Below are 26537 nucleotides of genomic sequence, written 5' to 3'. Positions count from 1 at the left end.
GCTAAAGAGTGAGAGAAAAAGGGAAAAGGGATAGGAGAACTAAGGTGTGAGTAGAAGGTTATAGTTGTTTGTTAACTAACACCCTTCCTGCCTTTGGTTCTGTCGTTTATGATCTAACACAAGCGTTAGTATCCCCTACAAGTCCCATGGGGGTTGTGTGTGGTCGGATTTGGTTGCGGTGGACCCATTTGAATTCGGTACTGCCCCGAGCTTTGTTTATTTTGATCCTGTAAACAACGGGGGACAGTTTGTCTGTTATCTTATAGGGACCGGACCATCGGGGTAGGAATTTGCGGGCCAAATTCCCCCCTGTTTTTCGCGACCTTCCAACAGGTTGGACAAAGATGTAGTACCATACCTTGTCCCCTATTTGGAGTTCGTCGTGGGATGCTTTGTGATCGTAGTAAGCTTTGCGACCTTCTGCACTTCTTTCCAGTTTCTGCTGGGCAAAGGCGAAAGTAGCTTTGAGGTGTTTCTGCAGGTCCTCCATATACTGATGAGTGGTGTAGGCTACAGCTATGCTAGCTTCACCTGGCTGATATAACAGATGTAGAGGCAGAGTCATTTGTCTCCCTGTCATCAACTCAAAGGGTGAGACCCCGACCGCGTCGTGTGGGGTCGCCCGTATGGCCATCAGTACGAGGGGGAGTTTGACATCCCAGTCTCGTTGGTTTGCTGCTACGTACTTTTTCAGTATGCTAACAACAGTTCGGTTGGCTCGCTCTACCTGACCTGAGCTTTGAGGATGGTAGCTAATGTGAAGGCTGGTTTTTACTCCTAAGAGTTGCCAGAGCTGCTGCATGACCTCAGCTGTGAAATGTGTCCCTCTGTCAGAGTCGACACGGCTGGGTAGGCCAAACCGTGAGAAGACATGGTTCATCAGTAAGTATGCAGTGGTTAACGCTGTGTCATTCGGTGCGGGGAGGCATTCTACCCATTTAGTGAATGCACACGTGACTGTGAGGAAGTACTTGTTACCTCTTACTGTTCGAGTGAGTGGTCCAACCCAGTCTATCTGGAGGTTTGACCAAGGGAAGGATACTCCTTTCTTTTGCAAGGGGGCTCTATGAAGAGGATTCGAGGGTTGAAATTGGCAACATACCAGACAGCCTTTAATGTAGTCAGCCACATCTTTTACCATGTGGGGCCAATATGCCACCTGCTTGAGCGCATGGTGTGTTGCTTTGACCCCTTTGTGTCCCGCAGATGGGGAGTCATGGGCGTGCATCAGCATCACCCCCCTGTGGCACTGAGGAACCACGAACGTAGGTGAAGTGTGCGAGTCAGTGGCATGAACTAGCAAGCCTTTGACGACTTGGAGGGACGCTTTGGCGCCGTATAGGTCTTTAAGGCCTGGTATGGTGTCAAGGTCTTGTGCTGCGATGGGATTAGTAGATGGGTCAGAGACATGGCTAAGCATTTTAGAAATGGATGGGTCTCGAGCTTGGAGAGTAACTAAGTCAGCGTCCGAAAAAGCAGGGTTAATAGAGACAATGGTAGTTTTGGCATTGTCGGGCGACGCCTTTGTTACAGTTCGAGACCGTGTGACAGCTAGGACTTCGATGTCGGGTGGGTTTGGAAAAAGGGAGGGATCGAATGTCCACGATGTGCCTTCGCGGGCCCCTTGCTTGGCTAAGCTATCTGCTTGATCATTGAATTCTTTGTCATCTTCCGGGACTCGGGAGTGACCCTTCACTTTCTTCCAGTAGATCTGCAGGTCATGTGTGTCTACCAAGTGTTCGCATGCCGCGAAAAGCTCTTTGTGTTTAACTGGCTTTTTGTTTGACGTGGTGTAGTTGTTGGTTTTCCACAGTCTCAAGTGGCATGTGAAGCTTAGGCGCGCGTAGTTGGAGTCTGTGCAGATCACCAACGTTTTTATGCTTTTCTGGACTGCAGACTGGATTGTGATAAGAATTCCTGCTATTTCAGCATATTGGGAGGACTGAGCACCCAATTTGAAACTTAGGGGTTCGTGAGGCCATCCGTTTATTCCGATAATACCCACCCCTGCCATCAGGGTGTGTTCTCGGCGGAACGAACAACCATCTACATACGCAGTGACAAGGTCTTTGCATGTGTTAGGATCGAAATAGTGGTGGTTAGCCACGGTGGGTAAGAGGGTTTCTGGAGTTTGTGGCACTTGGGAAGGAATGTTTCCTTCGCATCGCCTGCAGGAAGCAAGGCCTGTGCCTAGGGGGCTCTTGTAGTTTTGCGCGTAACGCACCTCTAAGTCAAAGCTTTGGAGAGCCATTAGCCATGACGCTACTCGAGCGTTAGTTACTACACCCTCTCGAATTCGTTGGCTGTTTAGGAAAGTGACTGGTTGATGATGAGTTTCAACAATCACCTTCTGACCACCTAGGTAGTTGGAGAAATGTTTGACTGCCCACACTGTTGCTAGTAGTGCTTTTTCGCAGTCACTGTATTTGTTTTCGGCAGCCAGCATAGTTTTACTAGCATAGGCTATGACACGTTTGTCTCTATCGTGTAATTGATACAGACCGGAGCTGAGACAGTGGTTCGAGAACCCTACTTCTAGGTAGAATTCTTTGCTACTGTCAGGATAGGCAAGGCATGGGGCCGTGCACAGTTTCGATTTTAGTGCCTGCATGGCGTGTTCCTGGGCTTCGCCCCAGGTGAAAAGAGTGTCCTTTTTCAGGAGGTCATAAAGTGGACGAGCTAGGTCCGCATAGTTCTCTATGAATTGTCGTGAGTAGTTGCATACTCCTAAGAAACTGCGGAGTTCCTTAAGGTTGGTGGGTGCTGCGAGGTTTGTTACCCCTTGCACTCGACTCACTTGTGGTTCAACACCATCAGTGCTTACGAGCAGACCGACGTAATTCACTTTTGTTCTGCACCACTGACATTTGGAGAGTGATATTTTCGCACCTGCTGTTGTAAGCTGGTCAAGAACATGATCAATCTCGTCAATGTGTGCCTGTAGGGAGTGGTTACGCATGAGTATGTCGTCCACATATATGAGGGTGCCTCGCTCGCGGGCATCAGGGCATGCTTTGTTTAAGAAAATATTAAACTCCGCGGGTGAGTTGGCATATCCAAAAGGGCACCTAGTGAATGTGTACTGTCGGTTTGCGAAAGTGAAAGCGAGCTTGTGTTGGTCTTCTGCTTGCACCGGGATGGTCCAGAAGCCAGAGGCTACATCGATGGTGGAAAAGTATTTAGCGTTTCGGACCGAGGGAAGCTCTTGCTCCAATTGTGTCATCGGCCATCGAGACAAGGGAACCTGTTGATTTAGTTTCCGATAGTCGATGGTTAAGCGCCATTTACCATTTGGTTTTATGACGGGCCATAATGGTGCCGAGTACGTGCTGTTACAGGGTCGAATTATGCCCTTTTCCAGCAAGTCATCAATGATTTCTTGTACCGGTTCATAGGATGCCAACGGAATTTTGTATTGGCGGACAAACGTGGGTGGTGCTCCCGGACGAGTGGGAATACGTACTGAATGAATGTCAGTGAGACCACAGTCCGTTGAATCTTTGGAAAAAGATTTTTGATATTTAAGGAGCACTTCACAGAGTTTCTCACGTTCTTCTTTGCTTTGGAGGGCGTCGGCCTCCTTTAGAACTTGTTCGACTTGGATACGAAATTCGGAGTCAGATAGTTCTTTCGAAGTACGCGGATTTGAAGTGTTTTCTCCCGCTTCGGGAAGAAGAGATGGTTCCCGGGAGGATTCCGGGGATGAATCTATGGAAAGGACCGTGATCGTCATTTGATTGTCGTCAGCGAGATCTATTCTGCAAATGGCATCATTACTCATGTCCAGAGCTGAGAAGAGAGCAACAGCTCGTGTCGGATGAGTGTAGAACACCTTTGATTCTGCATGATCAAGAAGCAGGGATTCAGGCATTGGTCCTATGATCGGAATTCGCAACTCGAAGTCATGGAATTTCGTACTGACTAACCAACCCAGAGGAGATGAGTGAGGGATCGTCAAGGGTTGAGTGGTTTCGTTCCGTACGAAGAGATAGGTGGATCTTGCTCGCGTCTCCACCAAAGGTGTGGCTTCGAGGGTGAGGCCTAGTTCGAAGAACTGAGGTGACGGTTGGAAAAGTGCATGCGCGTGGCTTAAGTGTTGGCCAGGTCGCATGACTAAGCGGATGGGTACATTTGCTGCGTTCGCAGGTACCACAAGTGCACCTTGGTTAGTGACCTGACATACCTCGGGAATAGTTTGTCCTGAGCCTAGGTTGCTGAGATCAGAGGACCAGGTTTCCGTTGAAACATCAGTCAAAGACCACAGTACACTATTGAGGGTGTCTACGTGGACGTCGAGGCGCACCAAGAAGTCACTTCCAATGTAAACGTCGTGCGGCAAGTTAGGGACGACTAAGAAATAATGGGTGATTACCCTTTTGTTCCACTGGACGGTTAAAGCGCAAATTCCATCAGTGGGTGACATTGCTTTTGATGCCAGGTTAAGAGGAAAGCGACAAGGACTGCTCACCAAAGGAATATTTGGTTGAGTGAGGCGCAGAGTGTTAAAGAGGGTTTGGCTTATGGCGGACTGGTCGGTCCATAGAGCCAGAACTGCATTGTCTACACGATAGTCCTGCATTGTGAGACCATTCACGATGGGAAGGCCTGGAGCGTCTGTTGTGGACGGCTGTGTGAAAGTGCACAGGAATGTGTTCCGTTGTTCTAACATGGCACTAGGGGGCCAGGGAGAGACTGCTGTCTCTGGTGTGGCTGCCATGGGCTCAGTTTCCTCTTCCTCGAAGTGAGGGATCTGACTTGGTGGATCTCCTATTGATTCAGGCCGGATTTCGAGACGGCAACACTGAGCTTCCCGGTGGTGTGGGGTGCAGATGGGTAAAGGCTCACGCACTTGTGCCCAGATCTTTGACCTTTTGAAGTCAATCAGTGGTTCGAAGCGATTAAGGAGATCTTTGCCGATGAGGAAGGGAATTGTTTCGAGAGGAGACACATGGACTGGATGCACTAAGGTCATTGGTCCAATGGCTAAGTGTATTAGTGCCATAGACTGGATAGTGAGGCCTGCATGTGAATACGGCTGAATTTTAAGAGAACAGTTTTGGAGCTGTATCTCGCGATTTTCACGCCGCGCAATGGCTCGAACCTGGTGGAACAAGGCGGAAGACATGAGCGTGACATCTGATGCAGTGTCCAATAGGGCCTCATGTACTAGCCTTCTTTCCACAATGGTGGACAAGTAGAATTTGCGTGCAACCCCTTTTTCCGTTAGGTGTCCCATGAATTGTCGGACGGGTGTGTCGCCTTCAATGACTGAAGGGTCATTTGGCGTTAAACCTTCTTTACCGTCTAACTGAACAACTAAAACAGCACTGGAGGGTGGTTGCGAGTCACCCCCCTGTATCATCGGGTTTTCAGTGTTTGTTTGGGTCACGAGGAGATTGCACGGTGCGCTAGAAGACGGAGCTTCGCTTGTCACTTCTCCTACATAACTTTCTAACATTTCTGGGGTGTTAGAGGATGGCTTTGGGTTAGACCGCGAAGAGGTGATAGAAAGAACGTCAGGTTTTTTCTTTTTCTCTTTGCAAATCATTGCAAGCATTCGGCGGATGTCCTCTAACTCCTTAGAGCTGAGTTCCGTGCCTTTAAGCTTGTCTTTAGTGTGATTTTCTTTATTTTGATACCAGTATTTCTCTTTCTTTTCTCTATAGGAATCAGAAAGCTGGTTCGGAGCTGTTCGCTCATATCCCTCATGGGGGTGTGATGGTTTTCCACGGCCCGCACCGCGGTTTTCTACAGGGTAATAGTCACGACCATACCCAGCCCTGTCCCGAGGGTTCCAGAAATCTTTGTCATGATTTCTGTCTGGCCTGCGAGGAGGGTAGCGCTTGTATTGGTGTGAGGGCGGATGAGGTTTCGGGCCCTCACTGGTCCACGGAGTGGAGGAAGGGTTCAGGGCGGATCTTGGTGGATCGGCCTGGGTGGCGCCTTCTAACTCTAAATGTGGGGAACTGGAGTCGACATTGAAGACTTGGGGTGTTTCGGACCGCCTGTTGGGAATTTGTTGGGTTTTGAGGAAACCTCTGAGTGCTAAATCACGCAGCTGCCTGCTAGACAGGGTGCGAGGGCAAGCTGAGACTCCCAACTGGTGACTGGTGTGGGGATGGAGGTTTTGGATAAATAGTGATTTGAAATTTAACTCTTCCTCCATTCCGGAGTCATTTCTAGGTCCGAAGTACGCCTGTCTGAGTCGATTATAATATTGCTGAGGGGATTCCTGGCGTTGCTGTTTTATGTTCAAAGCAGTGGCCAGTCCGGTCTGTGACAGGTGATTGGAGAATTCTTCCTCCAATGCTTGGCACAGCACATCATATCGCGCTTTTACATAGTCTGGCTGACGTTCAATGAAGTTACTGACGTCTCGGTTGGAGGTCAGTTTAATCACATATAGTCTGTCATCTATGGTGATCCCGGGGAACCTTTGGAGGTAGAAGTCAATATCTTTTAGGTAGGAAAAGATATCATTAGAACCGTCAGGTTTGGGATCAAAGCGGGTTATATTACGCGCGATTTTATCTAGGTCCTTGTATGAGGGACCATGAGAGGGTAAAGGTTGAGGGGACCAGACACTGGGTTGCAGTGCTCTGGGTCTAGCAGGGCGTTGTAAGGGACGACTGACAGGAGACACAGGGGAGGGGGAAATACCCGTTGATACCAGAGGAGGTGCTGCAGCAGCTCTAAAGGTTACGGTCCCTGAGTCTGGTTCCTGATCCTCACTATCTTCCTGCTGGCCTTGTCTTTCTGTAGCGGCACTAGGTGGCACATTGGGTGTGACCTGGGGCAGCGTGTTCCCTTCAGCTATTTCGCTTTGAAGTCGACTTAGCTCTGCCTCTACCTTTGCCTGCTGTCGCCGTGACACGTCAAGCTCACGTTCGCTGGCTCTGAGCTGTACTACAGCGAGGAGGGCTATTTGACCTAAGGCCTCAGTTAGGGGCTTGCCCTTGAGGATGTCGGTTAAGTGGTTCTCTACCCACTTAGCCACCATGTGGTCACGATGGGCCTGTGAGGTTTTCTGCACAGTTTCTGCGAGTCCAGGCATCACATCACTGGTGATGCTGGTCAGAACAGAGAATGCCTCATCCCACAAACCTTCTACATATGCTTCCGAAGAAAAAGTCCCTTCTGCCATGTTAGCTGTGTTTTTAACTGCGAGGTGTAACTTACTTCTATTTAGTTAGGATTAATTCCGTTAATCCCTTTTCTAACTAAATCTGAACTAAATTCACCTGTACCGAGTGCTCTAAGAGTAACTGCTAGTATGTATGGTGTTAGAGTTCACTTGTGAATCTCTAAGGGAAGTCTGTTAGTAGGAGAGGGTGGAGTGAAAGTTGCTATGTGCGAGTGAATAAAAGAAGAGAGAAAGAGAAAAAAAAAAATTTTTTTTTTCAATAATTAAAATTATTAAAAATTTTGAATTAAAGAATTGTCGAAAAATTTGGATGAAGGAATTTTAATATTAAGTGAGTTTTATTATTAGATATAATTTCCAATTAAGGAATTATGAAAGTAAAAGAATTTTCCGAATTACAGAATTATTAAGAATAGCGAGATTAAAAGACTCTCTCTTTTAACTGCGTTTGTGATCTGGTATCAAGTTAAAGTGTCAATCTCTAATTACTGCACACTGTCTGCTGTAGTTGTATCAACTTATTATGCTTCCAAGCCTTTACTTGTAATTATTCAGATGTGCAGAGTTTAGAGACAGCCACTAGAGCTGTGATACCAGGTCTTATCAGTGTGAACTGGTCGACAATTTCAATTGCGATAGCAAGTTTTCTCCACCAGAGGGTACTGAAGGTAAGTCTGAATGGCAACAGCGAGCTTCAGTATTTAAGTTGAACTTAAATTGTAATACCAGACTAGGACACCAGAGGGCGACAAGCAAGTTACAATGCAATAGCAGCAATGGACACCAGTCGGCGCTGGTGGGAATCCCAATAGACACGGTACCAGCAGATACACTAACACAAATGGGAATTTCCACTGTAGCGGGAAGTTTCAAAACTAGAGGGCGTTATCAGATTAAAATCTAAAATGGGATAAAGGTTTTAAACGCTCAGATACTCTATCAAAAATAAAAATAACAATTTAAAAGGGGAACAGAGATTTTACACTAAGGTATTTTAAAAGAATTTCATCTGTAATGACAACTTTTAAACACCAGAGGGCTGCTAAACACTTATGTTGTCTCGGCGGACAACCTCCCAACCACTAGAGGGTGTACGGGAATCAAACGTCAAGGGTAGCACCACTTGACCACAAGGAGGAGCAAGGGAGGACACGCTTCAATAGACGCTAGTTATGAAGTATTTTTCCCTGCAATTACGCACTTATACCACAAGAGGGAATTTGTCTTCCTCTGTTTTGGGGGCGTTTTGAATTTCCCTCCTTAGTTTCAGCTCCGCCCCTTCAAAGGGGTTCGTTCCTTTCTGAATATGATTTCAGTTTAACAGGAACAGCTGACGAGAGCAGACTGCTCTTCATACAAGCCGTATTTTCGGCTGTTTAATAACCTCCCAATCGCCTAGCGCGCGATCTCGTTATTAACGCTGGTAGCGACCCAGTTTAAAACGAACGGGGGTATTCGGTTCGGTGGTCTCTCTTCGCCGGGATTTCGCGGCGGGAGGTCGAATCCGACGGCAAAGTCTCACAGCGGAATTTCGCGCAGTTCAGACGTGCCCAGGCCTCAATTTAATGCATGCGAAATGGCGCAGAGCCGCGCTCTTTCAAAAACAACCAAGCTTATTTTCTAACCGGTATATATCACAGAACAGTTTTTCAGCAGTAACAAACACAACACGAAATTACCCACATCAAGCTTTGAATCTCAATCGTTATTCAGCAACACAAACAGTGGAAAGTATTTCATAAACCCAAGCTGATATTCAGTGTTTTGCAGTTTGTTCATTAAAAGCCTTTTTCCGGCCTCGCGTGGGCGCCAATAAAATATATATATTTTATATGTAGTGGATGTTGGTCATACACCCCGATACATATATATATAATTTTATAATTTGTTTTATAGCCTTGACCTTATTCAAACTCCTCCAACCTCTGATATTTGACTTAATGATATTAATTAAGATTTATAATTGGTTTAAGCAATTAGAACATTAATAATTAGTTTGAGAATGAATAATAATCATGCTAAATGAGTTCTTCAGGATTTTCAGAAATTCTAATGAATAAATTGCAAACACTGTGACTTCAAATAATGAGAGTTTTATTAATAAAAAGAAGATATTTAGTTAACATAGCACAACCTTGTAATCTCACGGTGTCCGGCAGGGGGAACTGATTTTGACCTTAAGGTGAGCTAGACACTTCTAACTTGTGACTAAGGTTACTAACTAAGGTTTAATTAAATGGTAAATTATAAAGAGGGTTTGTTTAGACATCAGCTACTGAAAAGGTGTTAAATACGCTAGCTTACTCGTTCGCCGTTTCACCGAGCCGTCGCGTCCTGTTGTTTAATCTCCGTGTCCCGGGGTGTTCTCGTCGTTCCCACGTGGTGAGAAGCAGGCCCGCTTATGGAGGATCTCTTTACAGTCGATTTGAAGACCCTCGATTCCGAGCTGAGCTGCGTCGATCGAGATTTCCCTTCTTCGGTTTTTCACAGGCGTGGCTGGTTTTCCACCGTAGTGGAAAGGCTTTTTCAGAGTATTAGCTAGTCTCGTTGTTCAGCTTTCCAGGATTGATGTCTTCAGGAATCAGCTTATAACGTTAATATATCTGTTATCGATTACTCAAACGGTTGATACCTTACTTTGGCCACAAATAAGTTTCACCCGCCTTGATCACTCGTGAGATCACACTTCGATAGGTAATAAACATAAACAAGATTAAAAGAAAAGAAAGATATTCAAATTACTCGACGTATTAGTAAAACTTCATACTCTTAGCTAATTTCGAGACGTCTCTCGTAAGCTTTTCTGAAGTCTCTGAGAGGGTTCCTTTGTTTGTTGTCGGCGTCCTCTCTTTTCCAGTTCCTTTCGTGGTCCGTTACTTCTGCAGAGTCCTCGCGACTCTTCAAACTTCGAACTCATTGTCTGTCTTGCTGTTTGGCCTTTTCAAGGCTGGCGCGGTCACGCCCTAATGGGAGGCGTCCTCTTTCTGATTGGACGCGAGTCCAGACTCACGTGACTCTCGTGAGGGAGAGAGAGAGAGAGAGAGAGTAGGAGGAGGGGGTTTTGACTCTGTGATTCATACATAAGGAATATGAGTTTCTCGTATCAAAATTCTTATACCTGTTATCAACCTATAACAATGAGTACATTGGACTATTAATATCAGACATTTACATAAGGTCCCATCTTGAGTACATTGTTCACGTCCAATTCGTGATGATACGCTGAAAAATAAAACATTAATCCATTTTCTCTCATTCAGAGACAAAACTGATCTTTGTAATAGAAACAATCGGCATTATACATCATTTCATTAGAAGGTAGGCATTCATCTGAGGGTACAGAAAGTGACATTCATACGTTCGTTTATACACAAATAACTCAGAGATCGACTATTTTCGCTATTGTCTTGCGGCGACTCCGGGCGAGGTGTAGTTCCGCCAGTGTCCATTTGGTGTCGTTGTTAATCCGTGTTTCAGCTGTTGGTTCACGGGAGTTCACTCGAGGTCACTTTGGTTTGAACATCTGTTGATCTCCGTGAAAGATAAGGATTAGACATTTAGGTGCCTTTGTCATAAAAACGGGCCGTAAAAGCTCTCTTCTTTGTTTGAGGTTCCTGTCTCTTTAAGTTAGTTATCTCGACAGTTCCTGTTAGTTAAAAGAGAGAAGGGGGGTGTTGGGGCCATGTGTTACTTAAAAGGGTTCTTTTGATGTCTTTAGATTGGTTGTGTGTGTGGGGGCTGCTATGTTGCAGACGAAAAGTCTTCTGCAGACTGGAAAAGTTTTAATCCAAAACTTTTCATTTCTTGATTGTCCGATATTCATATTTGGCTCATACTCCACTACAACACCACACTCCTCACAGACAGTCACCCGGAGGAAACCCACGCAGACACAGGGAGAACACACCACACTCCTCACAGACAGTCACCCGGAGGAAACCCACGCAGACACGGGGAGAACACACCACACTCCTCACAGAGGGTCACCCGGAGGAAACCCACGCAGACACAGGGAGAACACACCACACTCCTCACAGACAGTCACCTGGAGAAAACCCACGCAGACACAGGGAAAACACACCCCACTCTTCACAGACAGTCACCCGGAGCGGGAATCGAACCCACAACCTCCAGGCCCCTGGAGCTGTGTGACTGCGACACTACCTGCTGCACCACCGTGCCACCCTACATCCAGATTAGCAATGCCTAATTTGATGAAGAATATGTTGATGTCAGCGTAATGATATTGACCAGATGTGAGCTGCAAGGGTCTTGTTTATGGAATCTCTCAGAAAGTGGTGTATTAATCATCCTTAACAACTAACACCTGCCCCAGCATGGAGGTCCGTGTGTGTATGTGCGTGTCTAGATGAGGGAGATGAAATTGCTGAATCAGCATAACCCAGAACGCCCTCACTCATAGTCTTTAACTGCTTATACAGATTAGCGCTGCGATGTGTCTGGAGTCTATCAGGAATCACTGGGTGCAAGGCAGAAACACACCCTGAACGATGGACTGTAGTCCACCTCTTGCTCTGCAAGCATTGTTTACCCCCTTTCGCCCTGTTCGTCAATGGTCAAGACCCCCTCAGGACCACCACAGAGCAGGTCTGATATGGGTGATGGATCATTATCAGCGCTGCAGTGACACTGACGTTGTGGGGGTGTGTTAGTGTGTGCTGAACTGGTGTGAGTATGGATCAGACACTGTGTTCACTCATTGTCCACTATTAGACACAACTACTTTGTTGTAGATGTAAGAGTAGATGTCAGAAACAGTAGCTGGACAGTTTGCGTTGGTCATCCTCTATTTGTTCATCAGTGGACACAGGACACTGTTGGCTGGAAGGTTTTGTTTGATGGACTGCTCTCCAGAATAGCACTGAGGAGTTTAGCCCAGCACAACACCACCACATCTGTGTCATTGCAGCACTGAAGATAATCCACCACTCAAATCATACACGCTCTGTGGGTTTTTATTTTGGAGAACCTGAGCACTGAGGAACAGGGTGGCTAACAATTTATGCAGAGCAAAACTGGACTACAGTCTGTAATTGTGCAAAAGTGCTCCTGTATGGTCAGTGGAGCTGAGAGAACAGACAGTGAGTGTAGAAACAATGTTGTGGTTGATTGGTATATACCATTTCGAGTTACTTGCTGATCAATGGAAAGAGACTTCCCTTTAATAGTTGGGCCTTCCAAACCTGCAACAACAACACCACCGTATCCAGGTAAAAAAAACAAACCCATTGACCTCCATGCTGTGGTTACAATGACAGACTGACCTGCAGTGTGCCTGGTTCCCTCTGTGCTCTGCTGATTGAGTCTGTTGGCAGGCTGTCATCAGGAGAGGCAGCTGGCTTTCTCTGGCCGGTGGCTGGTCGCCGCATCACCAGCATTAGCACCACTGCTAGGCCCATCATGAACCCACAGGCCATTCCCAGAAGCAGTCCGGTCAGGTAGGATGAAAGTGGGAGTACAAAAAAGCCATAGGCCAGCAGGCTCACACACACCAGCCACCTGCCTGCGCCGGAAGTTCTCTGGCTTACACTCTTTGGACATGGATCTTTGAGCCCTGGGACTGAATGTTCTTTAATCTCCACCACCTGCATAACATCACCATAGGTGCGTATCTCATAGCGGCTGCCCTCGCTGCCCAGTTTGCGGTAGAATTCAGGTGAAAGTCCTGCATATGGCCCTTTCCTTGGCTTCCTCAATGGAGTCTCACAAATGGTTGGGCGACTGCCCTCCTCAGCTCGAGCAGGTGATCCGCCACCAACCGGTGAATCCCCTCTAGGAGCCTTAGGGCTGCCTCCCCCCTCGTCACCCATGATCTTACTGAGTACACTGAATGGCTCCTGCATGGCCTCAGAAAACTTGCGGCGTGTGTCCTCCAGCTCAGCCAGCAGCAGACCACCAGGCTCTGCTTCAGCCTCGTCCCCGGACTTGGCCATCTGCTTCCAAGGTTGTAGGTGGAGTTTGGAGTCTGATCTAGAAAGGCAGACCTCGGGCTCTCGGCGGGATATCTCAGAAGAGAGGGACTTGACGAGGCTGAGCAAGGGCTTGGGTCTCAATGAGGCGGTCTCTTTCAGTGCAATGTAGTTCAAATTAATATTAATGCCATTAAACCAGAACAGCATACATGAACACATTTCATACTATTCTCTGAACTGTGGCATGTTTACACAACACTGTACAAAAGTACACAAAGTGCAGGACAGGTACTGCAAAGTGTAAAGCATTAAACGTATGCCCAGCACTGGATATGTAATCAAACAACTATTTTTAGAGCTAGCTCCTTTACTCAATCAATTGCAAACACATTCTCTGCTCAGTGTATAAAGTTCCATCACAATATAAATTCTAGGTTAAGCCCTGTATAAAAAAGGCAGTAGAGTAGGAAACCATAGTGGTACAGGGAACAAATTCTAACAAATTATAATATTACTTTACCTTTGTACTCTATGTCAGAGGAAGATGAGGAGGACTTGATAATGCTGCTTGCGGATGAGGAGGGACCATGGACAACGGTGCCAGGAGCCGAGGCTGAGAGTTCTCCCAGGGAGCTGGGTGTGGAGGAAGAGAGAGGGAAATTGAAGGCAGAGGAATGGAGAGCTTGTCTGCCATCTCCTCGTCCATGGGGTCTCTCTTTGGAGAAGGAGACAGTCAGACCCTCTTCGTCTCTGTCCAAAGAGAAGACGAGTTCACTATCTTCCATGATGCTAGGCTGCGGAGTAGACCAGGTCAGGTGCGCTCACGGCATGCACGGCCTCTAGTGGACATTAGGCTGGGTCTGCAGTTTTTACAAGTCATCTTCTCCTCCCAAGGTACAGCTACAAAACTGTAGATGCCTGTGGTAGAGTGGAATTAAAAATAAAAATAAATTAATTCTGCATTGTAAGTAAAATTTATGAAGAATTATATATTTTAAGGAAATACACGTTATTTCTTTCCTTTGTTGTGTGTCTTGCCGCATAAACCCTCCACAAGGTTTGTTTGGAGACTTGGAGTAAAGGGTATTTCCTGATCCCTGATTGGATAGCAGTTTGTTCACTTGGTGGTGTGGCTTGAATGTAAAGTCCAGACATTTCTCAAAGCCTGTGCGGCAGCTTTACAAGGCATGGTTTTCAGATTCGACAAATACCAAGTTTTGTATAGTTTTGTCAGTGATTTATGTGCGTAGTGAATTGCGTTTAAGTCAAAAGCAGTATAATCCAGCGAGGCTACTGTCTACAATTTGAGAAAGAGTCATTCCTCCAGTTTTTAAAGCAATCCAATTACAATGGTGAAAGCCAAAAGAATGGTCAAGAGGAAGGCAAATCTTCACTTACAGTTTGAAGATTGAAACTGAAATTGAAAACATGACACTAATGTGCTAGGTATGAAACACAGACCTAACAAACAGAAAAGGGCATTTTGTCTCCGGCTAAGTCAAATACTAGCTTCACTCACATTTAAAGCAACTCTTTTCTTCAACATTTCACATGTCATGGGATGTCTTTGCTACTATATTTCTACATTTCATTGAGTTAGGCAGTTTTCCAAAAAAAAAAAGATAAAGATTTAAGAGCCAAATGGTAGCTATTTAGCATGTTACAGCGGACCTTAACTAGCCTATGCTTGTTAGCCACATAGCTAGGTGCTTTTATAGGGCCAGAGGTACTGTAACGCATCATTTTCATTTTTATTTGATTTGAAATAAAAATTACACAATTACAGGCCAAAATATTCTGCATAGCACTTGAATTCGGGCACAAAAGCAGACTGTTATCAAAGCTGAATGCTGCAAGATAGTTCCTGACAAGGACAAGAGCAAGGTTAGAAATTCAGCACCTACATCACAATTTATAATCAGTTATTCGTTTTTGCCTATTTTTCTCAAAATTACTGATGGGAAAGGCATCAAACCCCCCTCCACACACACACACACACACACACACACCCCACACAGACTCTTTTACAGACTGTTGGGCAGGCAGGGGGTTGATTAATGGCTTTAGCCTTACAACAGGAGAGATTAAGAGAGAGAGAGAGAGCGAGAGAGAGAGAGAGAGAGAGAGAGAGAGAGAGTGTCCACATGGGAGAGAGATGGAAAGAAAAGACATTCTTTAGCAGCTTGCTAGCATTCAGCAATGTTTATGTAGATCTGTGTGAAGGACTGCAAAGTAAATGCGTACGAACTCAGAAAAAATGTCTGGTAGACAAGCGACGCCCCCGTAACGTTCTCAGAATTTTATTCTGGTCCGCTGCATAATGTTATGTACAAGACATAAGGAGGATGTGCTGAGTATGTTCATAACATTACATACATTACATTACAGACTGGTCATCTACTGTTCATTACATGACATTCAGGAGACATTAAGCAATGTACACACATGGTTCTGTGTTGGTTAGAACATGACGTCATAATGTTGTGAAGATGTCCAAATATGCATCATTTGTACTGTATCAGGGAGCCAACAAACTTCCCACATTGTTTGTTAAACTTATTACAACTATCAACTATCTATTATTTCTGACCATATGCTAAAGAGTGGTTTTAGGAGTGGTGGGAGGTTCTTGGAACATTGTGTAAAAGTCAGAAAAGATGTGGCCAGAATGGTTACAACATTATGTTTTATACCTATTTACAACATTCAAGACATTCTGAGGAGGTCCTAAAAACATCCGGGAACATTGTGAGGACGTAAAAAAGATAGACACAGCTACATAACTGCAAGATAACATCCATATAACATTATTTCTGAACATTATAGCAAATTTAAAGGGTGTTTTATGAACAGAAAATGAAAAGATTTCATTTTGTTAGCTGTAGGTAGGTCTTTCAGATCAAATGAAATCACTGGATTGGTTTATTAGTCCTGCAGCTGCCACAGATAAGAGAATATATTTTTAAAATTATCACAGCATTTGTTTTATTGATTGATATATGGGTATATTTATGTATTCACAAAAATACTTAAAAAATAAATGACATACTCCAGCATTTCTATTCATTGGCCAGAATATATCAGAAATGATGTACTAAACCAATTTTAAACATGGCCACCACTGTCAGAGGAACCTGCTCTATGTAACATAAACTAGATCATTCAGGGACTGCAAAGCAATTTACTGTACATTTAACGGAGTAAAACACTTCATTTAAACATTTAATTGAGTTTTTCATATCATATTACTCAGTACTTCAGTCAGTTGGGAGCTACTAATTTCATACTTTACATCACGTAATTAAGATACATTTATTTATACTCGGGTTAATAATGCTTAGAGATATGCGTGAGAATGGTTTTACTTTAACAACCTCTGAGTATGTGTGAGCATTTTTGTGCAAGTGTGAGTGTTTAATTGCTTTGATTTAACCCAATCCCTGCTGGTGGTTTCTGAAAGCTCAGAGACAGCCCCACAGTGCTATGTTTGGCTTATAATCTTGTGGAGGCTAAGAAGTGCCAAGCTTGAGCTTGTTACCCCCTCTCCTGTATATCTCTGTATACACTCTCCCATTCTGTCTCTCTCACCTTCTCTCTCCTTTCTTCCTCCGGTTCCCTCTCACTCATTATAAATTCCACCCATCACTCTCCTGCCTCATCTCTCACCTCTTTTCTATATCCTCTCCACATTGTCTCTCTTCTTAAGGTCATTATAACAATAAGATGCTACCAACAGCAAAATGTCTTCAGGCACAGTTTATTTTCATTCCAGCATTCTCTCCATGTGCAGCTATACACGCTTGTTGCTATTAGCTTAAACAATAACAATTTACATTGTCACTACTGCAGAAAGAATCCCCTTTTCTACTAATCACGCTTTTATATTGGGTCCAAGGGTATTTTTATATCTGCTACTGTAGATGACCATTAAATATTAGAGACAGAGAAAGAGAGAGAGTGAGAGAGAGAGAGAGAGAGAGAGAGAGAGAGAGAGAGATGTTCTGCTCTCCTTAGAAGTGTCATCTTTCTTACCTAATGATTAATTTTTCACCCAAAGCTGTTTTCACACATTCTGTGATCTCTGAATAAAATTAACCACGTGGCAGGCAAACCAGACCGAGAATATGAATCAGAGGAGAGAGAGAGAGAGAGAGAGAGAGAGAGAGAGAGAGAGAGATTTTTGAGTTTTCAACTGGACTACTTTTACACACATTTGAAAACAGATAAAAATGTAAAAATGCCCAAAAGTACTGTTAAAATTAAACTGCCATTATTTAAGCGTTATGCCAGAAGGCCAGTAAAGTTTAAGACACCAGTAGAAATGTTGCAGAACACTTCCTTATAATCCCATACACTCTCAAACCCATCAAAATATTCCACTACATTATTAAGCCTAAAATCCGTCTTCATCCTTGCCTGCATCAACCTTTTAAAATTCAAAAAACAAGTAAAACATTAATTTAAATATGCAAATTAAATCTTCAGTCGTTCACGCTGCATAAAACAATGAAATGGGGTTTCCCTTTTTAAACAAAAGTGATGAGAGAGATTTCTTTATTTTCACATTGAATAATTACTGCAATAGACTGCAATGAATAATAAGATTTTTGATGTAAAACCCTTGGATCCATTGAAGGACCATCAGTTTTTTCAGTATAACGCCTTGTGTATCTCAGTTAAATGTGTTGTAGTATAATTCCAGTTTAAAACATACTGGGTTTTTCAAAATACAGTTGTTGAAATGAGCTTTAAATGAGCTTTAATATTGTGAAAATGTATAAAATTCAGAGGGTTTTAAAATGAAATGCTGCAAATTTCCTTTAAAGATGTAGAGAATAAAACAATATAACAATATCCGAAATACTGAAAATACAGACATGTTATTTACTATTTAATGATTAATGAACCTACAAATATATGTTTAGGAATAGTGGTAAATCTGAAAAAGCACATTTTCTTTGGGTGCTATTTTGCCTTAGAATGCCCTGTAACCTGTCCACAATGAATTGATTTTAATAAATATCCATAGGACAATATTATGTCACACAACTTTAAAATCAAAGTCTCAGACTTGAGGCAGTGTTTTTGTTAACACTTTTTTTAATCCGTTTTTTTTTTTTTTTTGCGTGTAAAAGTTTGTGTCTAAAAAGCTCTCTTTCCTATCACCTCCATTGTCAACCATTTTGAATTTTCTGTAAAATGTAGCATTGTACATCAAAACCTCCAGTGTGACTTGTGTCCATGCTAGTTAGCTTTAGCATATATTCATTTCACTTAGCCTAAGCTTACCTCTGGACAAAGGCAAAGATAAGTAACGAAAGTAGATGTTTGTGAGTGAAAATCCACTCTCTTATTTTGATCTTTATCTGCATTGATAGGAAAGTGTTTGAAGCCTTAGACCTTAAAATATGGCTTTGACGGTTAGCAGTAGCAATATAGCGCAGTGTTTTTGTGTGCAGAATAGCTGATGTAATCAAACTGACAGGCTTGCCTCCTAGGCAGCAGTTCATCAAGATTTAAGTGTACACAGTGTCCATTAAACCGCTGAACTAACATCAGTGCAGCCAAGATCTCCTGCTGGAAGATGAATGGGAAAACCAGAGAGTGAGCTAGTTTTAAAAGAACATGGTTGTCATTTGTAATTTGCTATAAAATATGACCATGACACTGCTGTCAAACTCAGCATGGGTCACTCAAGCTAACTGCTAAGAACCAAAACATTGGCAGACACCTCTTTCGTAATGCAATTACTGAACAGCGAGCAGCGTTTAAGAGGACAGAATGTGAGAGCATGTCTCATGATTAGGGATTTATGAGGACAGTTAGTCTTTTTCATTTTTAAATTGTCGGTAAGGTGAATAAAATAATTCTGAAATGGGGCATTAATATGTACAGATTAGTTCAGTACTAGGAAGAAACTCATATAGGGATGATTTCCAGACAGGGATTTTGGGAAATCATCCCACAGTGATTTAAATATCCTAGTTTAGTAATTTACTGTACATATTTGATAAGATTTCCAAAACGTCATATGCTGTAATGTAGCATGACACAGCAAACTGCATGAGATTGGAGGACTCAACAATGACTTGTCGTTAAAGTGTACCTACAATGTACCTAAAACGTAACTTAATATTATACATTGATTTAGCATCTAATAGGAAGTTAATTGAAGGATAGTCTGGTTTCACTTTCTATAATTTTTTACTTGATATAAATAAACAAACTTCAAATTAGTCTAACTAAGCCATGTGAGCAGTACGCTAAGCAGCTAGCTGACCAGGCCCAAAACAAACTTTTTATCCCCCCTGAATTGGACTCAATCAGATTTAGACTCATCTGTCTAGCTGTTGGGTAAGTGGAATGGTCAGCTACTCTTCCCTCTGTGTGAAAATACTAGGATAGTGCACTTCAGAAGTCAATCATTAATCATTGCATATTTTAGTAAGCATATAATAGGCTAGTTAATTACAAACTGACATTCAAAACATGTTGAAAAACTACTGTTATTGTAAAAGTGGAGGAAGAGAGCATTGTCACCACTCACATGAATTTGGCTCTGCTCATAAAGTGCACTCAGAAGACTAACCTGTCTCTTAGTTTGATGGTATAAGATTAAAGCCCTTAATTACTGCAGTGCTGAGCAGTATTTATTGAGTTACACTGACCGTGCAACATTTTCAAGGAAATGAAACTCTTGAATTCAGAAGCTTGATGTCATTACTGCTGACCACAGAACTGCTGAACTTTAAACGAGATAAATGATAGGTGCCATTATCTGTATTATAGAAGATCTGAAAATGTGGAAACTGTTGTACATTGTGTTCACCTCATTCAACACCATTGCAAACATAATTTCCACTCAATTAAAATATTCTTGCTGATCTTCATTGTTTTGGGGCATAACTTATTGAAGATATATTGAAGTTTCATTAATCCATTTACATTTTATAATGTTTTCCTTTCTCCAAAAGAGTTACCACTTTGGGAATATTAGAAGTTGTCAACAGACACACTATGTTAAATAATTTTGTCAGTGTGCTGACTGAATACATTTTGTTCACGGGTAAATAATGTACATGTTTTAATGAAGCAAATTCTATGCATTAAAATTTCTATGTATAACAAAATAACATACTGCAAGTAGCATACACCTGGAGCTACCATTACACCAAAGTTCAGTGGCGAGTAACAACAACAGCGACCTACTTTCCCTACTTTGTAGATAAAAGACTCTTAGCAGCAGGTCTAGACCAGGTCAATGGTTAGTCGTACATGGAGATGCTAAACGACTGAGATGTGTTTAGAAACACGGTGAGAGTGATCCTCCACCCACAAACAATCTTGAAGGACAGTGTGACGACAAGAAGGAGGAGCTACTCTTCTGTCTGTGGGTCAAATATAGCAGCGCTAATTAGTGGACAGCAAAACAGAGCTCAGTAGGGAATAGTGCAGTATTGAGAGTCTTGGTTTCCAAAACAATATTCCCATCCTTAAAAGGTGTAGAGAAAATGGAACTTCTTACAACCAGGAAGACGTTAAAATAGATAAACACTCCTATATCATTAATTGTGCTTGGGATACCTTTCTTCACACGAAAAATATCCCTGCAGATTTCTTAAAAGGACTGAAAGAGTCCCTGGATCATTTTCCTGCCCCTGCCAAATTAATAACTTGTAATTAATGATGTCTTTGACAGGAACATTATGAAGAGTGGTCTGTGACCTACAGAACTGCATCTGGCAAACGAAAGATGGCATCAATCTAATACATAATAGCTTCTCTCGTATGGTAGTAGAATGCTTGTGCATCCACAACTACTAACATGTAAACAAAGACAGTGTGTGGCTGGATGTGAATAGTTCATTCATTAATTAACTGTAACCCTTATCCACTTCAGGGTTGCGGTGGGTCCAGAGCCTACCTGGAATCATTGGGCTCAAGGCAGGAATACACCCTGGAGGGGGCACCAGTCCTTCACAGGGAAACACACACATTCACACCTACAGACACTTTGAGTTGCCAATCCACCTACCAACGTGTGTTTTTGGAGCGTGGGAGGAAACCGGAGCACCCGGAGGAAACCCACGCAGACACAGGGAGAACACACCACACTCCTCACAGACAGTCACCCGGAGGAAACCCACACAGACACGAGGAGAACACACCACACTCCTCAGAGACAGTCACCCGGAGGAAACCCACACAGACACGAGGAGAACACACCACACCCCTCACAGACAGTCACCCGGAGGAAACCCACGCAGACACAGGGAGAACACACCACACTCCTCAGAGACAGTCACCCGGAGGAAACCCACACAGACACGAGGAGAACACACCACACTCCTCACAGACAGTCACCCGACGGAAACTCACGCAGTCACAGAGAGAACACACCACACTCCTCACAGACAGTCACCCGGAGGAAACCCACGCAGAAACAGGGAGAACACACCACACTCCTCACAGACAGTCACCCGGAGTGGGAATCGAACCCACAACCTCCAGATCCCTGGAGCTGTGTGACTGCGACACCTACCTTCTGCGCCACCGTGCTGGATGAATAGTCATTTTGGGAAATAGCCTAAAAGTCTGAAGCCTCTTAAAGCTACTAAACAGAAACCTATAACATGAAACTGCTGATATCTGAGACATTATTTAAAGTAAGTTTGAAATGGCACAAAACCTAAACCTGTGGGATCCCAAAAAATTTGAACAGTAAAAACAGGGGACGTAGACACAATACAAACACTTTGTTGACTGTTGGATTACACCAATCCTGGCAGGAAAGGCCTAATGCAACCTGTCTGGGGCAGATTAAGTAACAAACAATACAACTTCTGCCAGCAATTTATATAATTCACCATCACCATTATTGCATCTGCCAGTTTTGACAAACCACACTAAAGATAGGCTGCTTTCCCCAGTTCATTTAAATAACAGGCAACAAATATTAGAATTCTAACCCCCACTGATACCTGCACATAGTAATGCAAAAGTTGCCACAGTAACACAATGCACCCTACAGAGCACTGACTGTTGGTGCTATGATTTGTTTTGATCCAAAACCACTCATTGTTCCTCAGCACCTTGTTTCATGTTTTGTAAATGAAAGCAACCACAGCAATCACATCCTCACAGCACCGTTACATTACACGGTTTGTATGTGTAAGACCATGATGAGCTGGTTTCATTGACGATGATTAAACCCAGACTTAAACTGCAGTATGTGTAGCATTTGTAATATGCAGCCTATGTTTTGTGCGTGTTTTTTTCTGCAGCTGACTACTTTTAGGTTATCCGTGTCTACCCAGTAAACAAGGAACGTCCCTGGACGTTAAAAATAGGTCTAAAAGTAGTCTGTCCGTCAAGGACATATTTTAAACGTCAATGGACGTCCAAAATCCATCTTAATAAGTTCGTTAAGTGGTGACCAACCGATAACGTCAGTAGACGTCCAAAACGCGTTTTATACAAGTTATTTATTTCGGGACCAGTTAATAACGTCAATGGACGTCCACAATACGTCTAACAGTCGTCTTTTCAATGTCTGTGTTTGGACGTCTTTTCAACTTTCATTTTCAACCTTAAGAGAACGTTGATTAGACGTCAGTCATTACGTTATTTCAACGTTGAATCAACTGCTAAATGTTTACTGGGTAGGCTTCGTTAAATGTTAAATTGTATGTTAAAAGTCCCTTCGTTGATATTTCTAGAGCAGATAACTCTAGCTGTAGACACATTTCTTTGAACTCACCTGAATTAGACCGTTCTGGATGGACAAGAGTTCAACAGAGACCCCCACAAAAACAAAAAAAAACTCTCGTACTATTTCCATCGCATCTTCATAACAACAGTGGTCCAGCAGATGCGAGAGGACTGTGGGTGGCGGGGTTCGAGAACTGTGCTAAAAAAAACAGCAGCATCAGTGGTGTAGCGCTCGTGAACGCTCTGCTGCAGGGAGTGCAGCAGAAAGCACGCGCTCGCGGTCAGCCACGCGGAGGCAAAAACAAGCCCAAACCTGACCGTGCTCGGTATCGGAAAAACGTCTGCAAACGTGGGGAGTACAGGTCACTCGGAGGCCGGAGTTCCAGTCCTGTTCCTCAGCCACTCTCCCTCCATCAGCTCCGGAGCTGTCGTCTCTTTACGGCTGCGTCGGCACTTTTTTTTTTTGTAATCCAGATTAACTCATTACCGCTCGCGACTCCGCTCGCGTGCTCCACTGCAGTGAAGTGAAGCTCGCGCCGCTCCAGCGCAGCTCTCGCGCAGCATAGCGACGCCAAGCTTATGTAATGTTCTCTAAACAGGTGCACTACCACAACCCAGCCCCCAACGCTTCAGCCTGTCTGGCGTTTCATAGTTTTAATAAAGATACTTTAATATTCAAAAATCCACACTCAAGTGAAACTGTGGCCTGTGGTTATTTACGGTGCACAAATGCGACAGCATTTCTCCAGAGGAGTATAGTGAGGGTTTACTTTGTTTAAATGAATTAATGAGTTGTAATAAATGCTAATATTGTTATTTATTTGCCACAATACTCCTTAATTTTTTAATTTATTAATTTAGACTAAAATAAAATAAAGTAAATCCTTGTAGAAGGGGTCCAGATTTCATTCATTATTTGAATTCCAGGCCCACCTGGAATCATTAGGTGCAAAGGAACACACCTTGGACAGGGCACCTGTTCATTTAATAGACTCATACACTCACACCTAAGGACACTTTTGCACAGCCAACCACTTCCCAACATGTGGTTGGACTGTGGAAGGAAACCCACACAGACACAGGGAGAACACACCACACTCCTCACAGACAGTCACCCGGAGGAAACCCACACAGACACAGGGAGAACACACCACACTCCTCACAGACAGTCACCCAGAGGAAACCCACACAGACACAGGGAGAACACACCACACTCCTCACAGACAGTCATCCGGAGGAAACCCACACAGACACAGGGAGAACACACCACACTCCTCACAGACAGTCACCTGGAGCAAACCCACACAGACACAGCGAGAACACACCACACTCCTCACAGACAGTCACCCGGAGGAAACCCACACAGACACAGGGAGAACACACCACACTCCTCACAGACAGTCACCCGGAGGAAACCCACACAGACACAGGGAGAACACACCACACTCCTCACAGACAGTCACCCGGAGGAAACCCACACAGACACAGGGAGAACACACCACACTCCTCACAGACAGTCACCCGGAGCAAACCCACACAGACACAGAGAGAACACACCACACTCCTCACAGACAGTCACCCGGAGGAAACCCACACAGACACAGGGAGAACACACCACACTCCTCACAGACAGTCACCTGGAGGAAACCCACGGAGACACAGAGAGAACACACCACATTCCTCACAGACAGTCACCCAGAGGAAACCCACACAGACACAGGGAGAACACACCACACTCCTCACAGACAGTCACCCAGAGGAAACCCACGCAGACACAGAGAGAACACACCACACTCCTCACAGACAGTCACCCGGAGGAAACCCACGCAGACACAGGGAGAACACACCACACTCCTCACAGAGAGTCACCTGGAGGAAACCCACACAGACACAGGGAGAACACACCACACTCCTCACAGAGAGTCACCCAGAGGAAACCCACGCAGACACAGAGAGAACACACCACACTCCTCACAGACAGTCACCCGGAGGAAACCCACGCAGACACAGGGAGAACAAACCACACTCCTCACAGGGAATAAACTGAGGCAGGACTCTGACCCACAAGCCCATGGCCCTAGAGTTGTGTGACAGCAAGCACTACCATGTCGCCCCAGGTCCAAGTTTTATTGAGTAAACTCCAGATAAATTTTTGACATTACTCGGATAACATGAAATGCAGTTTACATACGTTTAACTTTGTAAGACAATATTACAAATTAAGCTCAGGTTAAATTCATTCCTGTAAACGTGCTGTAGTACAATATTTGGGATTTGTAATTTCTAGTGTACGGGCGGCATGGCTGTGCGACAGGTAGTGTGGCTGTTAGACAGATCCAGGTACCTGGGGTTGTGGGTTCCAGCCCTGCCCTGCCTGTTTATGAGGGTGTTCTCCCTGTGTCCGCGTGGGTTTCCACCGGGTACACTGGTTTCTTCCCATAGGCCAAAAAATACATTGGTAGGTGGTTTGGCGACTCAAATGTGTCCTTAGGTGTGAGTTAAAGTGTGATGGACTGGTGCCCACTGTAGGTTGAGTTTCCACCTTGTACCCCGTGATTCCGTGTAGGCTCCAGACCAACCGCGACCCTGAATTGGATAAGCGGTTACAGACAAGTGAGCACTAACATTTTGTAAATAACATTTCCTGTGCTTGTATGCATAATTAAGAAAGAAACAAGTGACATTTTTATGGTGTAAAAATTATATTTTTGGTGTACTATTTTCAGTTCAACGGTGGAACTGAAGCGTTTAGAAACCCCAGCAATACTGCTGTATCTGATACTCTCATACCAGCACCACACGCTAGTGTACAGGGTGGGCCATTTATATGGATACACCTTAATTAAATGGGAATGGTTGGTGATACTTCCTGTTTGTGGCAGATTAGTATATGGGAGGGGGGAAACTTTTCAAGATGGGTGGTGACCATGGTGGCCATTTTAAAGTCGGCCATTTTGCATCCAACTTTTGTTTTTTCAATGGGATGAGGGTCATGTGACACATCAAACTTATTGGGAATTTCACAAGAAAAACAATGGTGTGCTTGGTTTTAACTTAACGTTATTCTGTCATGAGTTATTTACAAGTTTCTGACCACTTATAAAACGTGTTCAAAGTGCTGCCCCATTGTGTTGGATTGTCAATGCAACCCTCTTCTCCCACTCTTCACACACTGATAGCAACACCGCAGAAGAAATGCTAGCACAGGCTTCCAGTATCCGTAGTTTCAGGTGACACATGTCACTGTAGTCCTGAGAATGATCCATCCCCCAAATATGGCCCACTCTTTGGTGTTCCTATGGGGGTCCTGACCTCTGCAGAACAGAGTAAATGCGGGCTAACAGTATGTATGCGGAGCAACAAGTGGTGATCTAGAACTACAAAGTGCACCTACGTGTAGCGCTAGACAATGAATGAAGAAACAAGGAAGCCAAGTTTCTTTTTTTTTTGCTGATCAGTGTACATGTTCACACTACACAGAGTCTGTATTATAAACACACAACGACAGTGTTTAATCAAATCACACAATGTAAACTTGCAAGGTAAAATATGGCTTAATTAAAAGGAAAGGTAAATTACAACAAAGGAAAATAAAATCAAAGAAAACATGACCTGTAAGATATAAGCTATCTGATAACAGCATTGCCATCATTAGTAGGCCTGAATGCTGCAGGGGAACTGAGGTTAGCTCCCCATTATTCACTGAATGCACTCCGTGCACCTGCTGGATGATTTAAACAGCGGGATGA

General features: G+C 43.9%; 1 protein-coding gene across 1 annotated transcript in view; it reads right to left on the bottom strand.

Annotated features, from left to right (window-relative positions):
* LOC136664668 (testis-expressed protein 2-like) overlaps positions 1-23191 on the bottom strand; it is a 38263-nt gene extending 15072 nt beyond the window's left edge. Inside the window, exons 1-3 of the mRNA XM_066642002.1 lie at positions 22838-23191; positions 13598-13995; positions 12430-13229 (exon numbers count right to left, since the gene is read on the bottom strand). Coding sequence (XP_066498099.1) covers positions 12430-13229; positions 13598-13862 — 1065 coding nt within the window. The 5' untranslated portion in view covers positions 13863-13995; positions 22838-23191. The remainder of the gene's footprint in view (positions 1-12429; positions 13230-13597; positions 13996-22837) is intronic.
* Positions 23192-26537: the final 3346 nt, after the last annotated feature.

Source organism: Hoplias malabaricus, chromosome 13 (genome assembly GCF_029633855.1).
Source record: "Hoplias malabaricus isolate fHopMal1 chromosome 13, fHopMal1.hap1, whole genome shotgun sequence".
In the NCBI taxonomy this organism is placed as follows: domain Eukaryota; kingdom Metazoa; phylum Chordata; class Actinopteri; order Characiformes; family Erythrinidae; genus Hoplias; species Hoplias malabaricus.
This window is presented reverse-complemented; position numbering and strand designations above follow the sequence as displayed.